General features: G+C 42.2%; 1 protein-coding gene across 5 annotated transcripts; it reads right to left on the bottom strand.

The window, feature by feature from the left end:
- Positions 1-12,773: 12,773 nt before the first annotated feature.
- On the bottom strand, positions 12,774-17,337 carry spata2 (spermatogenesis associated 2). 5 transcript variants are annotated; one of them, XM_061753467.1, is made up of 4 exons: positions 17,260-17,337; positions 16,400-16,492; positions 15,676-16,315; positions 12,774-14,579 (listed from the first exon to the last, which is right to left on the bottom strand). In XM_061753467.1, the coding sequence occupies exons 3-4, from the start codon at positions 16,024-16,026 to the stop codon at positions 13,224-13,226; spliced, it is 1,707 nt and encodes a 568-aa protein (XP_061609451.1). In that variant the 5' UTR covers positions 16,027-16,315; positions 16,400-16,492; positions 17,260-17,337; the 3' UTR covers positions 12,774-13,223. The 5 variants fall into 5 exon arrangements, with proteins under 5 accessions (XP_061609451.1, XP_061609370.1, XP_061609534.1 ...); XM_061753386.1 differs by lacking the exon at positions 17,260-17,337 and adding an exon at positions 16,922-17,205; XM_061753550.1 differs by lacking the exon at positions 17,260-17,337 and adding an exon at positions 16,792-16,893.
- Between the last annotated feature and the right edge of the window lie 1,112 nt (positions 17,338-18,449).

The following is an 18,449-nucleotide window of genomic DNA, read 5'->3' as shown; positions in this document are numbered from 1 at the left end:
CAGAGTAATTATGATAATTATTTTTCACCGTAAATCTTATGAGAAACAGTAATGTGTTCACACATGACATCTCAGTAGCCATAAAATGAAATGCGAAGGAGTACTCTGATTTCCTGAGCTCATGCTACAAGAAAATTGTCCAGTTCAAACAGCTTGTTAATTTTTCATTCTTTACCCTGCTTCATTCTTGTAAGATTGTGTTGTGTTGTACCATTGCCTTAGTACCAGATGACTCATTGCAGTCAGCAGAAATGATCTCCTAATTATTATGCTATAGTCATCTAATGCGATGTCCAGCTGTCATCAGATCAGATCTCTCACATCTAGAGATTTAGTTTCCATAACTCTGCGTTTCTGTCACTTGCATGGAGAAAAGATTCCCGGTCCTAATCACTCTACTCATGTTCCACCAAGACATTTATCTGCTTTTCATCGGGAACGTCCATCCTTATAATCCCTTTTCCCCTGAGGCCACACAGCACATGAAATACGAGAAGATTCAAAGAAAAACTGCTCACAATAAAAAAGAGAAACTGTTCAGAATGAGCTCATTTATTTGAGAATTATTTATGTAGAATGGGAAATTCATGTCTTCATTCCTAACTAATGATGCACGTCAAACACTTTTATGGTCCACAAGTGCGTCCAGCAACATTGAAACATGTTCTTAGAGACTGAAATGTAATCCAGTTCAGCAGTGTTACCCAAGGTTATTTATACTTTATATAACAGTATTTTATGATATTTGTAAAGTATCTAATATTTGGAAATGTGTTATGTTTGCAGAAGACACAAATTGACTGTGTTCAGGGGAGGACATCAAAGAAATACTGACAACCTTGTAAAGGGAATCGATAATGTTCAAGAAATGGTTTGATTTAAATAAATTGTCACAAAATGAACACAAAACTTAATTCATGGTGTTTGGTGGTAGGACGGGTGAGAGTGAAATTTAATTGAAGTTAAATTGGATCTGAAATCGATAGAATATATGGAACAAAATTTTGGAGCTAATATAATAATAAACAAAGCAGTTTACCTTGACATGACTAACCCAATATTCATAGTCTTATACTAAAACGTGTTTATGGTGCATATGAAAACATTAGAAATTATTTTTCGCGTCAAGAGCGAACACCTTCCAGATTGTAGTCAATACTTTTAAATTAAGAGAAGGGAAGCATAATTTAAGATGGTTATGTATTTTCAAAACATGCAACGTGAGAACCAATATAACATCTAGATGTGTTTCAGTTTCTCCATATCTATCAGATATTGCAAATTGCAAATAGTACACCAAATGATGGAGAAACATGTGATCGATATTTCTTAATATGACTGATAGTTGCATAAAGGCGTCTGCTATTAAAATGGATCATTTCATGTTCCAAATCCTGCATGTTGTGATCTGTACACTCAAATGTTTTCAGTTCTGGGTGGTCTTCTTCCTTATCCTCCCACAGTGAACACAATGTCACCGCCTGTGTCCTCTCCCTTCGAAATGAGGTTTGAGTACACATTGAATTGTTTTTACGTCGTGGTAACGTATAATGTTGTGGGTGACATTGAGTTGAAGCAAAGTGCCAGGCAACATTTTTATTTGTCTGTTTTCACGCTTGATGACTCAGCTGCAAGTCCGACCGGAGAGACCGCCACAAGGTTTAGCTCTCCTCAGCCTTGCCTCTTTCTCTCTTCCTTCGTGTTCCAACCGCTCGTTTCTCCCCTCTGCCCCCCGATTCTCTTAGTCACTCTGCCTCGGTCGCTGTCACAGCTCATCCTGCTCGCTGCCATCAGATGTGTCTGATTCTTAGTCCATTTGTGTTAATCAATCAGCCGTTTAAGCTTGTGCGCTGCCCAGGTTTAATGATCCTCATCACTACACTTCTCATCATTTCTCATCACCTCATTTCATCAAGTCAGCCAAAACCCAACGCTGCCTCACACAGATTCACCGTGCTTCTCATGTTCACATGCGCTGATCCTCTAACACTCCCGACGCTTTCAGTTCTTCGTCTCCAGAGGAGAACGCTAACATGTAACATATGTGCTCCCCTGTAGCTCTTACATCATTCTCCCGTTATATAACCAATTACAAAACATTACCCTGTCTTTGTATCATTTATCACAATCAGCCCAGTATTCATCGCACCAACCAGCTGTTCTACTCTGTGCCGTGATGTGGAATTAACATGTTCATCTTATGTCACTGTAATTTTCCAAGGTCATGTTCCCGCTGCGACTTCATGCAACAGCAGCCTGAACAAAGCGCCACGATGATTTCATTGTGCGGGATGTGTTCAACGGAAACGGTGAAGGAAACAAGGCTTATTTCCACTCAGTGTAGTCACGAATAAGGTGGCATGTATTTTCTCAAAACAAAACAAAAAGTATAGAGATAACATGCACTTTGAGCGTGTGCGTGTGTGTTTGTATTACCATTTTTGCGTTAAAGTTAGTCTCCGGTTGCAGCACAAAAGGCCAACATTGCTACGTTGTACATTTTGGCCTTTTGGGAACAGTATATGCAGATAGATGAATCTGGTACGTGCAATGTGATGAATCTAATTCAAAGAAATCAGAAAATATTCCACATATCCTGGTTTAGGTCAGGTACTTACACTGCGACTGAATATCACTGGAAGGGAGCATATTGCGCGGCACGCTGGCCGACTGGTTAGAGCGTCAGCCTCACAGTTCTGAGGTGCGGGGTTCAATCCCCGTCCCCGCCTGTGTGGAGTTTGCATGTGCTCCCCGTGCCTGCGTGGGTTTTCTCTGGGCACTCCGGTTTCCTCCCACATCCCAAAAACATGCATTAATTGGAGACTCTAAATTGCCCGTAGGCATGACTGTGAGTGTAAATGGTTGTTAGTTTCTATGTGCCCTGCGATTGGCTGGCAACCAGTTCAGGGTGTACCCCGCCTCCTGCCCGATGACAGCTAGTGAGGAGAAGCGGCTCAGAAAATGGATGGAATGGGAGCATATTGCTCTGTACAATGGTGCAGTGTAAAAAAAAAATAAAAAAATAAAAATCGGCTAACTCAGCTGATTCAAGCACAAAAATTGGTCGATGCAAAAATTTCTGCCATGATGCAAAAAAATTTAGAAATAAAAGCATATTTGCGCCGGCCAGAAACAATTTGCTTTGTTCGGAACAATTAGACCACTGTAGATGTTTAGCGCACAAACGGACGCACACACAGGCACGGAGAGAACATGCAAACTCCACACAGGTGGGGACGGGGATTGAACCCTGCACCTCAGAACTGTGAGGCTGACGCTCTAACCAGTCGGCTACTGTGCCACCTGTACATGTTCTAATTAAGTAAATTCAAAGGACTCTTTTTTTTTTTGCAAACGCTAGACTGAATTGGATAGTTCATGCATAGACAATAGTTTTGGTTTCTATTTTATGCAATGTACGTGTAGAAGAAGAAATATAATTATGTCTTCTCTTGCACGCTATTTATATTATATATTCATATTACCTATATCCACAATTGCTGCTGAAACGATGCAAATTTCCCCATTGTGGTTATCTTATCTTACAAATATTTATTAATAATAATATACTTTGAACCTGCCCACCAACCTGCAGTGACATCGTAATTCATTTCTTGTTCAGACGCACCGTCCTGTGTAGATGTGTATTATTTTATATTTATAAACCATAAACGTATTAATTGGCCTGTTTTTTTGTTGTTCAAAGTTGGTTACTGTACTCTCTGCGAAAACGCAGTTGCAGCCAGACCTATGTGAGAAGTGTATTGTTTCACGTTTTGCGACTGCTTGTAACGGTAGCTTAGCAATTAGCATGGCTTTGACATCGATTATCCACGCCTTGTCATACCTTTGTGAAACTTTTGCAAGAAGCATGTTAAGAAGTGTAGCTTATTCGCTACCATGGAGGCGATGAGCAGTGACTTACAATGCATTGACACCGGCTGTAAAGAGAACTTTCGCCACCGCTGATTGGCAGCTGAGGGGGTGTAATAAAATTGCACGCCGGTCAGATGGTGTATTTAAAAAAAATATATATATATATTTTTTAATACTAACATGCTGCACGGTGGACGACTGGTTAGAGCGTGAGCCTCACAGTTCTGAGGTGCGGGGTTCAATCCCCGTCCCCGCCTGTGTGGAGTTTGCATGTTCTCCCCGTGCCTGCGTGGGTTTTCTCCGGGCACTCCGGTTTCCTCCCACATCCCAAAAACATGCATTAATTGGAGACTCTAAATTGCCTGTAGGCATGACTGTGAGTGCGAATGGTTGTTTGTTTCTATGTGCCCTGCGATTGGCTGTCAACCAGTTCAGGGTGTACCCCACCTCCTGCCCGATGACAGCTGGGATAGGCTCCAGCGACCCTAGTGAGGAGATGCGGCTCAAAAAATGGATGGATGGATGGATAGAACATGTACATCAGTTGCACATGATGAAAATGTGTTAAAATAAAAACATTTTAGAAGAGGGGTAAATTGTAATTTTAACACATTTTCATCATCTGCAACTGATGTACATGTTCGAGTTAAGTAAATTCAAAGGACTTTTTTTTTGTTCCAGTGTATAGTGCTGAGTTTTAATTTTGATGTTTGAGATCGGATCTAATGAATCTACTTTAATAGCCTTGCGTTTTTTATTTTATTTGTTTGTTTTGTTACCAGGGTTTAAAACAGAATTGGCCAAGGTGAATTAATCCATAGACACACATATTTTTGATGATGGAATGTCAAAATCCTGGTACTTTGATTTAGGCTGCAACTGCATCCACCATTGCCAGATCCGGCACACCACATTTTTATGTGGCCCACAAAAGCAATATTTCAAGCATTTTTTGTTTGTTTGTTACCAAACACCTTTAACCAGTAACCTGAAAAAAAAAAAACATTATCCTTGACTTATGATTTCAAAAATAGTTAGCCTTAAATTAGTTGTGTATATGTAATAATATGACGAGGCGATGAAACATGGTTTCAGAGTCACGACGGCCCTTTGAAGAAAACAATAACTACAATGTGGCCAGCGACAAAAATGAGTTTGAAAACCCTGGTCTCTGTGTTTTTAATCCACAACAGTTGCGTTATGATGAAAATATTACTCTTTAGTTGCACTCAGAACTATTCAAATATATAATTCTTCACACAAACCTCTGAACAAAAGCATTGAGTACGATACGATGACTGGAAATGCAAGGCCACATTCTGAACGGTGGTTGATTAAAGACCTAATAAGGATGACTATTATTAATGTATTAAATGCTACCCATTCATAATGGTGTCTGTTCAAGACATAACTAATCACATTAAAAAAAAAAAAACTAAAGCGCAAAACTCAAGCATGACTGCAGTGCAAGCCACTGCAGGTCATCTGTTAGAGCAGGGCCCGTGATTTTAGAAAAGGTTTTTGCATGGTTCACTATATTTCGAAAGAAAAAAAAAGCAGAAAGGAATGGAATGAACTCTAGAAATCGCTCTCAAAAGCCAGCAAACTATTTTACGGTAGACGCAAAAAGGTTTTTGAACACAGGTCATACATGTCATGCGTTCAGGTCTAAAGTGAGGGCACCAGGTTCATGAAAATGCAGGAGACTAAATGAATATAGAATTTAAGATGTCACAGATTCATCTCAAGGTCACTCAGGAGCACTCAGCAGCATGTGTGTGACATCATTTGTATTATCGTAATCTTTCTAAAGGCAGTGCAGTGGGTGTGGGGAAATGCATTGCCATGTGTTCTGTTTGCCTTTCATTGCATTTGTGTGTGTGTGTGTGTGTGTGTGTGTGCATGACATAGTTTGAAGCACAGTCTTAACCTTAAAATGACAGTTAACGAATTCAATACTGTGTGTTTGCAGTTTTTATATGAACTGAACCCACCCTCTGCAAACAAGCAACTCAGAGAAACTATTGAAAGGACCAAAAAGTGGACTAAGGTTATGATTAAGGTAAGCTATGGTGGAATGTGCCAAGCCTGTCTGCCTCACAGTGACCTCTGACCTTCTGTGTGTGTGTGTGTGTGCATGATATAGTTTGAAGCACAGTCTTAACCTTAAAATGACAGTTAACGAATTCAATACTGTGTGTTTGCAGTTTTTATATGAACTGAACCCACCCTCTGCAAACAAGCAACTAAGAGAAACTATTGAAAGGACCAAAAAGTGGACTAAGGTTATGATTAAGGTAAGCTATGGTGGAATGTGCCAAGCCTGTCTACCTCACAGTGACCTCTGACCTTCTGTGTGTGTGTGTGTGTGTGTGTGTGTGTCATATCTGCGGGGACTCTGGTCTCCTCACAAACTTCTAAAACATACATGAGGGATTCATTAAGGGATCTAAATGTATTAGAAATTCTTGGCATGTTTGGATGATTCTTTTTAATGTGGTCCATATTTAAAAGGACAATTTGATTGAAGAAACAACTTGCTGTGCAAAATAATTTACTGTGCTGACATAGTGTGTTATGGATTTCATCAAAGTTTGGGCAGGGATTAGGAAAAGAGGCCTTTTCCTCTTGGCTCAAATCCATACTTTGAATATGCACAAGGTTTGACTTCACCGCCTCATCAATAAAGCAACGAATGGTTGAAAGATGGTCCACTGAGATCTCGCACGTAATCTGGCAGTAGTCTTTTTGCTAAAAATGTATTCAAACTTTAGACAAAACGCCTCGAGATGTTATCCTCGTCGTTACTGAATAGCCTTCCTAGTGACTCCATGACTTTCAAGGAAACTCCGTTTTGTTGCCCTTCAGTCACATCACCCCTTAACAGCTGATCAATATGCTGGAGTGTACTTATTATAAGGTATCTATTTCTCGTACTTCCTTTGCTTCTTTCATTTTTTGGGGGGAAGGCCAGGCGTCGCTTACCACAGTCTCAATTAGCATGACATGCATAATTTGGGGGGGAAAAAACCAACATAAGCATGGGGGAAACATGAAAAAAAGCCACACGAGTAGGCCGGAACGAGGATTCGATCTGGAGCCTATCCCAGCTATCATCGGGCAGGAGGCGGGGTACACCCTGAACTGGTTGCCAGCCAATTGCAAGCCACATACAAACAAACAACCATTCGCACTCACATTCACACCTACGGGCAATTTAAAGTTTTCAATTAACGTGCATGTTTTTGGGATGTGGGAGGAAAAAGGAGTACCCGGAGAAAACCCACCCAGGCACGGGGAGAACATGCAAACTCCACACAGGCGGGGCCGGGGATTGAATCCCGGTCCTCAGAACTGTGAGACAGACGCTCTAACCAAGTCGTCCACCGTGCCACCGGATACAATCCATGTACTCAAAATTCAATTAAGCTCTTAGGACTGCTCGATAAATGATGGAATTTGTGATTACAACAAAGGGAAAGGGGGAAAAATAAATAAACGACGCAGAAGAAATCAACTAATCTAGTTTGGAATGCATCTAAAAAAGCATGATTGATTTGATTTTAAAGCCTGAGGGGAGCTGCATTCCTTGAAATCACCCTCCAGTGAAATCCTTCACTGCAAAGCCCGGTTCTGGCCAATTTTGAGCCCAGTTCCAACATTCTTGCCTAAGCCAACAAAGACCAGATTGTGTGACGGCCCGAAAGAGTATCTTAACAGGAGTGTCAAACTCATTTTTGTTCACGGGCCACATTCACCCCGATTTGATCTCCAGTGGGCTGGAGGCATATATTTGTGGGGTAAAAAGCTATAAATAGCAATAATTCCATTTCCCATTGTTTTGGTGCAAATAATTACAATACAGAAAATACTCACATTTATTGCTTATTTTGTTGCAAATGTTGCTCATCATATGAGCAATCTGAAATCTTTAACAAAAAGCAATTGCAATTTCAACAATAGTATGAATCAGTGACCGTGCACCATTCAGTTATCCATCCTTTTCAAATGTTTATATAAAAAATACGAGTTGTGGCAGTGTATGAAAAAGAAAAACGGTTCCACCAAACCAACCTCTTTTGAACTGGATCTTTTGGCCGAAAATTTTCAATATTCAATGTCCTAAAATATTTTTCCAGGAGCTATTTATTTTCATATAAATGCAGAGCAAAGGTGCCACAGCATTTTATTTTGGTGTGCTCCTGAAACGTCTTTTAGCCTTAAAAGGGGCATTAACGTCATTCAAGTGTCGTCAATGCACTCTTGTGTGGACCAAATTAGCAAGAACAGTTACTTTTATTGAACGATAGCAATGAATGTGTTGTGCTCATCATCCCCGCGGGCCGTACGTTTGACAATCTGTCGTAATAGATTATCTGTTTAGTTGCAATCAATTACATTACTGGTGGGGGGGGGGGGAATGTGTAATCCAATTAAAGTTGCTTTTGGAAATTCCCATGATTATAATATTAGTTACATTTGAAAAATGGCAACATAAGCTCTATTGTCAGAGGGGATCTAGGTCAGTGAGGTCCACAGACACATTTAAATTGTTCTTTATTCTGTATTTTACAGCTAACGTTCAATCCACCAGGCACAACAAAAACTAGCACATCTAATGATGTTATCACTATTAGTCTTCATAACGCACAACACTGTAGAGTGGCATTTTTCTTATTTGTTACCAAAATGTTACAAAAAATGTTTTGTTGGTCTGTAATGGGGCACATGATTGGCATTTCCAAACATTTCAATGGGAAATTATAATGTTAGATCATATTTTGTTAGGAGCATGGTTGCGGAACAAATTAAAATTGGAAGTCAAGGCCTTACTGTATGTGTGTATTGGGCTTATTATAATGATACTTTGATTAAAAGTCCAAGCAATGTGCCATTAGTTATTACTTTTCATTCCAGCCCTACACTCGATTTGTCCCCTTTCCGTTGTACGCATCAGCCTCCCTCCGGGCTGTTTGTCAGCACAGTTGTGACACAGTTGTGACAGTTGCACTTGCAGATACTATTAATTACAGCTGCATCATGCCACAACGAACACTGTGAGGGGCAACGATCTTCATTCACTAAGGCCAGTGTTTTAAAAAAAAAAAAAAAAGAACCTGACTTGGCAGATGTAATGATTCTGTCAGAGGAAGACAAGGGTTGAGTTCTTGACCTAGTTTGTTGCAAATGTGAATATGCAGTCCATGAGAACTCCCAGCATCTAATTTGCTTTGACACAGTGAGCTTAAAAAAAAAAAAGAAAAAAAAAAAAAAAAGCACCTGCATGTTTATCATTTCAAAAGAAACATCTTGCACTAGATGAGACCTGCCGTGTAAGTCGGTCACAGAACCAGTGAGGAATCATCTATATGAAATGATTGCAATTATAAATTTTGCTCATTGTCATATTATTTTCACATTTCGTCTTGTCCACTCTACAGTAGCAGCTCGTCTTTTGACTATTTATACTGCAATAGAATGAGTTTACGTTCACATTTGCTTGACTGCATTTAGTGGCTTTTAAAAGCGTTCACTACCGCTGTTGTTGACATCTATTAAAACATTTCTGAGCAGAATTGGTACAGTACTGTTTTGCAGTTCACGTTGCCCGAGCCCATGTGCATTTGGCGCCATCTGAAGGTCTTAAAGAAAGTTACAGCAATTCCTATTAATTGCCCTCCACTGTTTTATAAAAACATCACTTAAGTGGCAAAATATACAATGAACCAATTAAATAGGTCTCTGCATACATTCCATCCAAACTCAGACAAATAAAGAAACAAGTTCCACATTTTCTCCCCAGGGTTTTATTCCTTAAATTATCTTATAAAATATCATTTACATTTGTTTTAGACATTTACATATATATTTTCACCGATTAACAATTTTGGCTATTTTCCCTTTCCAACACCATGTGTGGCCACACATTGATCGTATAAGCTCCATCGCATACACCAAGACATTGTGCAACGGGGGAGAAAAGGGTGGAGGGTTGTGAGCGCTCATATGAGGGGTGGGGTGGGGGCTGGGGGGCGGGGGGGTGTCTGGCCCCTGTGGAGAGCACGCCAAGAGTGGGTCAGGAGCACTGGGAATGGGTAAGACAGCCTGACTCTAACGCCATACTTCTTACTTTATAATGAAGACAACCACACATAAAGGGAGTGTCGACCTCCAATCAATAGCGTTCAAGCGGCCCGATGCAATATTCCATGCCATGAAATAAACCTCTTCGTCTGTCCAAAATCACTAACTCATGTCCCGTGCTAAATGTAAAATAGATTATTTTCCATCTTCCAACCCAGCAGCAGCCCTGAAAACTGTTTAGCCCTTTAGTGACCTAAATGAGCAGTCTGCTGTTCAGATTCGCACAAGATGGTGACACAGATTGGTTCGCTACGAAAAGGTTTAACGGTTACAGACAGGTCTATACTTGAGCAAAACCATATTATTTCCTAAATGAAACAATGATAAGACAACCAGGGATTTTATCCTTTTATCGTTTGTTCTTCATTTGGCATTATCATCACGTTTGCAATACTTCTAAGTCACCTCTGCTGCTGGTATGACTCACTATAAGAGTTGAACTTCTAAACATATGTGCATGTGTGGAAATATATTTGATAACTATTTGAAGCATTTAAAATGCTTGGTTATATTGGGGGGGATGATTGCACACCTTATGGTCACTGGAGACGTCAGAGATAAACAAGCTTGCGTCTGCTGATGATAATTACAGATTTGTTCTCAAATGAATCTCAAAAGCTGAGGCAGAACATCTCCTTTAAGTTGGTTTTACAAAGACGACAACAGGAAAGTTGAGTTTTTGAAAGCCAGAAATAAAATACAAAGTGTGTTAGATCCAACATGCCCGAAAACCAAACTATGGTAAACAAAGACTTGATAAATCACACCTGACTTCTTTCCAACATCAAGAAAAGAATGACCACCAAGAGCCCCCTCAAGAAATACTTGCAGGCATTCCCATTAAAGTACACAACAGGAAGTAATTAGTTTACGCAAATGGCAGCTATGAACATAAGGCAATGAGTTAACTGACTACATGGAACATAATTGCCAGGGCAGGGTCAACAATGTCAGCTGCACCACTTTAACACTTTCACATTTAAATGTGAAAACTAAAAATGTATGATGATACAAACAGGCTTTTGGAGGGAAATCAATTGATTAGAATTGCCTCAGTGTGGCACACGACTTGCAACAGGGGACCCTAGCTGTCCCCAAGCTGCTGTGCACGAGCCTCAAACCACTAAACTTACTCACGCTTGCAACGAACGGCAGAAGCACACAACTGTTGCGCGACATTTGTGACGCTATACTGTGCTTAGATTCCTGCTCACGTTAATAGTATGTACTTTTTTTATTATGATTATTATTTTTTCATTTAACAAAAAGTAGACAAGGGACATCACACAGGCCATGGGAACAAATTCAGGTAGGTATCCAACATTACAAAAACTATATTTCACATTAGTATGGGGGAATGTTGCCATTTCTCAGCAGCTCAGCAAACTGCAGCATCCCCATGACCGGACTCCAAAGATGCCACTTTGGAGTTGCCTTTACCATAAAACTGTAAACAAACTCAAATGTCCCTCAAGTGACCTTTTTTTTTTTTCTTTCTAGTGTAGATCAGCAGCAAGTAAGTGACAATTAATATGTAGTTAGTGGGCGGCATATCTGTTATGCATATTTCCAGACTGAAAAAAATAAAATAAATTGGCGCACAATTTTAAAATTAAAGTTCCTACATGTGGTGAACTCAACTGCAGATTTGTATATGATAAGAGCCTTAGTGATCCTAACCCCAAGTCACAACAAACAACAAAGCATGCATTAAACACTCTTAACTCACATTGAACTAAACATGGCGTCAGTGGTAGTTTGTTCCGAAGCGAAAAATGTTCTGAGCTATAACGAACACGGTCAGCCATCGAACCCTGGGCTAAAAACGATGATGATCATTCAACTGCCAACCACGTGCGCCATTTCAGGCGTCACAAAGCCTCTGCGACTGCAACATTTTACTGCATTACATTTACAGGTTTGTTCACGTGCACCGTTTTGACTATAACCACTATAGATGCAAGAAGAATGTTCGGTCAAAATGGGAAACTTGCACGGTTTTGAAATTATCCTACTAGACAGTTTGCTCGGGATATGTGGTCAATATAACAAATCTAACATTTCAGGGAGTTTAAAAGTCTGGAAAGTCACACTGGCTTGAGGTTTGAGGTAGACAGAAAGCATGACAGAACACTTTCACATGATATACTGTGTAAAACAACGAAGTTCATATGCTTGAAGAGAATCTGCATGCATTTGATTTGTGGCCCAGACACTTGCTGTGACTCCGCCTGAGACTTGACAGGGAACCTCTGATCGAGTGAGGGGCAACTGCAGCATCCTGGGCCACAGAGGTTCAGAGATTTCACATGGGGGTACAATGGGCTCGAAACACACACACACACACGCACACACACACACACACACACACGCACGCACATGAACAAGCTGTGAACTAGGAAGAAGTTAATATCTAACAATGCCAACCTCTCAAGTCAACAGCAGCATTACAACAGCAGCCGGCTGGAAACCTCGGAGGGATGTGGAGGGTCATTTACAAGGCATGACTATATAAATAGAATATGGCATCTGATCATTGTCTCAATGAGTCCCTTTGAGATACAGTACTTCCCACCTATAGCCTGAATGTCTTTTTTTTTTTTTTTTTTTAATCTATTTAAAAGTCTCACATTGTTCTCCAGAATCGAGTTTTAAAAAATATATACTATTATGTTACTAATTTCCAGTGTATCTTTTCTCACTACTTTTCAAGTTTTTGAAGTATTTTCTGCACACACACACACACACATACGTGCAGGCACACACACGCACATGATATATTTTATGTATATATCTATAATATTAGATTTTTTTTTTTTTTTTAAGCTTACAAGTAGATATCATTCTGGACATGAGTTTCAATGAGAAGTAATTCAACTTTATAACTCCCGGCTCCCTTTTAGAGGACAAAAGGTGGAAGAACTGGGAAAGCACTACAATATCACATGACTAGTCAAGAGCAGGTAGCAAGGCAAAATGTAGCAGTCGTACATTAGATAAAAGGCCATAACTTAAAGCAGACAATGTGGCCCTACCAACAGTGTGAGAAAATGTACTATTTACTATATGGAGTTCAAAAGGACTTGTCAGTTTGTGAGTGACTTGTGAAAAAGGGCAGCAGGGCTTAAGCAACAGTGCACGGCGACGCTGTCGTTTAAAGGAGGGGACTGAAAGCCGAGTACCAAACCCTCAGTCTACCTGGATCATCGGTACACCATGTGCGATATGGTGCCAGATTTGAAGTTGAGCTGATGATTGGGCACAAACATGTGCTGGGGATTCTTCCGCGTGCACATATCCTTGCCGTACAAGCCCATGCACGAGTCGCACGACACCTTGGAGCAGTTCACGCAGGTGTGAGACGCGCCCGGCTTGTTGCAGAAGCCGCATCGCGATCCGCCCGTGCTTATGCGCTCGCTGCTGCTTCCCTTCGGCGTAGTCAAGGCAACCGACTTGCTTGGGAACAGCTTGGTGGACAACAACGGTTTGTCCGCCATGTGCGGGTGAGGGTGGGAGTGGGTGTGCGAATGGGTCAGGGTGAGGGGGTGCGGGTGCAGATGCGAGTGGGAGTGCGTGTTCGAGTAGACGGAAAGCTTCTCCTTGACGGGAACGTACCCGTCGATCGGCCGTGTGGATTTCGGGTGGTAGTCCTGCAGGGTACAGCACGGGGAGGGCTCGACATCGTGACAGGAGGAGCACAGGACCACGTCGCACCTCTGGCAGGACCCCATTGTGGAGCAGCCCAGCCCGCAGCCCTGACACTTCACGCTACCGTGGGATTTCAGCAGCCACCCGTCTCGGGCATCTCGGGGCTCTCTGGACGGTGGCCGCGAGGGCGTTTGCCTTCCACCAGTGCCGCCCCCGCCCCTCTCCGTGTACAAGTCGATCTCGTCCAAAGACGAAAGGTGGTAGGATGTGTAAGCGTCAGCTGGAGGAGGCGACTGTGTGGGGAAGAAATCGGCAACGGGGCTATACGAGGGGGGTGCTGCCACAGAGAAAAGAGATGCGGAGGTGCTGGGCCTGATGATCTCATCCTTCATATCCTCCTCGGCATCCACAAATAGAGGCTCCTTCCTCAAACTCAATGAGGCTTTCAGGATGGGTTTGCTAGCCGCCGTGTGCCAGTGACCCGCCCCATCTGTCACATCCACAGACTTGGACGGTCGGCTACCTCGCCTCAGGTGGTGAGCGTGGGGCCTCTCGATATCCAGCGGCTGCACAGACAGACGAGCCATATCCGCCCCGAGGCTGTCGCGTCTGCGGAGCGCCTCGGCGCAACCGGCCGCGTCATCTCTGCAGCCCCTGCGGAGTTCCAGAGCCTCCGACTCGGAAGCCGAACCGCGGGCCAGAGCCACTACCTCTCCCAGAAGACGACACTCGGCCTGGGCCAGGAAGAGCTCGAAAGCCAACTGGCGGAGATGACCCGAGCCCCCTGGATGCTCCTGGAAATAAAACTGAGAGTCGTGGTCGCACGTGTAGCCGATTGTGCGCATTAGCGATCGAAGCTCGGCCTCAGAAATGGCAGACTTAAGATGGTACACATACGGGCCAGTGAAAGCCTGAAAGAGGGAAAAAAAAAAAAAAGTTTTTATTTTAACTTTTAATATTACAGTTGATTCACTGTGTATTCCAGAACACCAACGTCGCAGCAGACCCTGCGATGTGACTATTTTCGCATACGTACATCGCAATGACGATGCTCAAACAAAACATCACGCAGTCCTAGTGTGTAGCGCGCCATGTAACGATGTGTATCGTAGATACGATATAAAACGTCTAGCGAATGATCTAACCCTCTAGTGTTTATACCATTAGAGTTACCTTGCCGCTACTGAGGGAATCCTACCATTTCTTTTCCTCCGCTTACATGTTACTTGTTACTGTGTTGTATTCATTTTAATTCTTTGCACTTTACTGCATTCCTTGAAAAGTGGTTTCACCCCCAGATATTCTTGAATACTGGATACCATTTCATTTTTTATTCATCTTTTATTCATTTAATTGTGTGGTCTACAGCATATAAATGTAATGTAAAGGTTAGCGACTTGCCCTTAATTTCATGTAATTTTGAGGAAAAATATATCGATATATATATAAAATTGTGTCCATATTGCACAGCTCTAGCGGTCAGCTTTGCGGGGGGGGAGGGAGGGGGGCGGTCGAGTTTCATAAATGAGCCAGTGCTAAACAGGGTGTGCCATCCCGAGTACAACTTCGTGTTACTATAACGACCAGGGGTGGAACCGAAGAGCGCCCTGAATCGGAGTTTTACAAATTACACTTTTCAATTAGCATGAATATCCGTACATGCGTCGCATGCAGCGGACACTTTGCCAAACAAACACACCCGGTCGACAACTTTGCAGAACAATCGAGCACGCGCCTGTTAATGAGATGCTAACGTGGACAGGGTTGTTGGCTAATGCTAATCTGTGAAAAGAAAAGGAGTCGCTTTTCTCCGCTTTGTGGAGTAATTTGAGAGTGGACACGAGCAGACGGTCGTGGTTAAAGGTTTTAGCGGTTTTGAAACCGTGACGTTTTAAAAGGACGGTCTACCGTCAAACCCATGCCTACTTTGAAACTAGTAACTGTTACGATCATAATAGTTTGAGGCTTAAATCTGAGCAGCAAAACAACCTTAAACCATGAACTTACCTTTATACATCTAAACTCTTTCTTCCAGGGGAAGAGTAAGAGATTGGTGCATATGGTTTCCAGGGTGTGGAACGCTCTCTCCAGGCTCCTGAGGTTGCCTCCTCTTTGGCAGCGGAGCGAACCTTCAACCACTTCATAAAAGCGCACCATGCGGAAACGCTGTCCTGGATCTGGCTGGTATGCCCCAAGTAGCGCTGTGGCTGTAGAAAGTAGGGCCTCGCTGTCCCTGTGCCTCCCATTGTCCCCCTCGTGCGAGTTTGCCATCCCATATTTTTCCCCTCCATCTTGAAGGCGACGCTCCAGTGCCCCCACATATCTCCGGAACAGGTCTTCTTTTAACTTTGCATCCATAATATGCAGCAGACTAACAGTCAGCTGTTTTGCTTTTTGGAGAGAGCATCACCCCCGTTGCATAATCTGGACAAGGACGTCACATTGAAGCATCATTTCGGGGCACCGAAATTCCCTTAGTGCAGCAGCACACAGTCAGTGTTGATAATGTGGGGAGTTGGATGAAGGAGAAACAAGACTCAGCAGCACATCCTCTACACACGAGATGGCGCTTTCAATTGTTGTTGGTCAGCCGCACGCTCCACGGTCGTCTCCGTACGGGCATCGCGCTTTGATTGTGGCTCAAAACCTGACTTGACATACCAGCCAATGTTGTTTCAGATGAGGTCAGGATGGGATTTTGCTTCACTGTTAATATAACATTATTGCCCACCCGTTGGCAGCAGCATGCGCAGTGATCCAATGTCACTGGGACTCATCAAGTCAAGAGTCCCAATGGTGTGATTGTCCTGAGCCAGCTCCAATGCTGTAATGACACACGGGAACATTTCAATGACACACAAACACACTGAAGTCAGCAGGAAATTCGAAATTATTTGGAGTGCTACAATCAGTGTTAATATAAAGGAAAATACATTCAAAAGATAATGTTCATTCAAGAGTAAGCTGTGCACATGCGTCATTACGATCATTTCCCGTAAAATGTCTTAGTGGGATGATAAACAGAACTAAGTGGGCCATAAATTGGTTGTTCTAGCAAAGCCAATCTTCTGCATTTGCTAGAATTAAGAGGGTCAATTTTAAACGCAATTTGCGTCCGAATACCTGTACAACGGGAAGGGGGCACTGGCTAGTTTTATCTGGTTTCTCCAGTCCACAAACACACCAAACCGACCGACCGACCATGAACTGACGTCAAATAGCGAGGCAAAGCAAAATCGTAAACTAGCATTACCACACGCCATCATTCCGCATCGTTGCTCCATCTATTCTGACACCCTGACAAATGAAATTTAAACGGCGTGCATTTATTCATTTATCTCAAACCCGAAATGACCACATAGTGTGTGGCAAGGGCCCCCAAATGAGCAAAATCAGTGAACGCCCATTTCACCCGAGCTGCTTAGCTTTAGCTACCAGGGTAATCGTTACATCTAAATACATTTTTGTTTCAACTCGCGCATCACTTTAGCATCAGTATATGGCAGCACATGTATGATCATGCTCAATTCCGGCTCAGTTGACACTCGCAACGTTTCATAACGAGAAAGACACAAAAGCAGCACAGCTTACCTTTGACAAGTGCTAGCCGTAGCTAGCGAAGCCAGTGCTCGGCTGTTGGACATTCCCATCATCTCAACACGCATGCGCGACACTGCAGCGTCATATCTGCTCGGTATTCACAGATACGCCAGCGCGCTGTAGCATCCTAGCTAACCGACGTGCCTACGTGGTGGCCATGTTGGTGGGGGCAACGCATGTACATTGAATAGAAGCCATAACTTGCTCCTTTCGCAGCTAATTTTCATGAGATAGCTTTTTTTTTTTTTTTGTTTTGTTTTTTTTTTTAAATCAAAGCCAAAGCGTGAGCTATTAATTTAAAACATTAGTAAAAATAGCCTAAATATATTTTTACCTGGGAAAGATTATTCAGCGGCACGGTGACCGACTGGTTAGAGCGTCAGCCTCACAGTTCTGAGGTGCGGGGTTCAATCCCCGTCCCCGCCTGTGTGGAGTTTGCATGTTCTCCCCGTGCCTGCGTGGGTTTTCTCCGGGCACTCCGGTTTCCTCCCACAAAACATGCATTAATTGGAGACTCTAAATTGCCCATAGGCATGACTGTGAGTGCGAATGGTTGTTAGTTTCTATGTGCCCTGCGATTGGCTGGCAACCAGTTCAGGGTGTACCCCGCCTCCTGCCCGATGACAGCTGGGATAGGCTCCAGAACGCCCGCGACCCTAGTGAGGAGAAGCAGCTCAGAAAATAGATGGATGGAAAGATTATTCACAGTTACCTTGTTGTGATGGTACTGTATGGCTTTGTGTGCAACCGTATGGAGCAGAAGCACAATGTGCAGGCATTCATTTTGAGTTTCATATATATATATATATATATATATATATATATATATATATATATATATATATATATATATATATATATAATACTTTATTTTTTACTTTATTTAACAGTTTACATTTTAAGCCAAACAATGTTCTAACTATACATGATGAGAGCTGTAGCAGATACACAAGAGAATAAAGTAAAAGGATAGAATAGATCACAACTACCTTTTAAAAAGAAATACTTTATTTAAACGAATATACATGTCAAATAATATAACATAAGAGAGCTGTACCTGTACAATAAAGTTCAAAGAATAATACATGGATCAATACAAATTCATTTACAATATCTAGAATCGATCAATAATACTTATCAAGATTAAACAGGGTAAATAAACAAATAAGGACTATATAATT

Source organism: Phyllopteryx taeniolatus, chromosome 1, assembly GCF_024500385.1.
Source record: "Phyllopteryx taeniolatus isolate TA_2022b chromosome 1, UOR_Ptae_1.2, whole genome shotgun sequence".
Lineage (NCBI taxonomy): Eukaryota > Metazoa > Chordata > Actinopteri > Syngnathiformes > Syngnathidae > Phyllopteryx > Phyllopteryx taeniolatus.
This window is presented reverse-complemented; position numbering and strand designations above follow the sequence as displayed.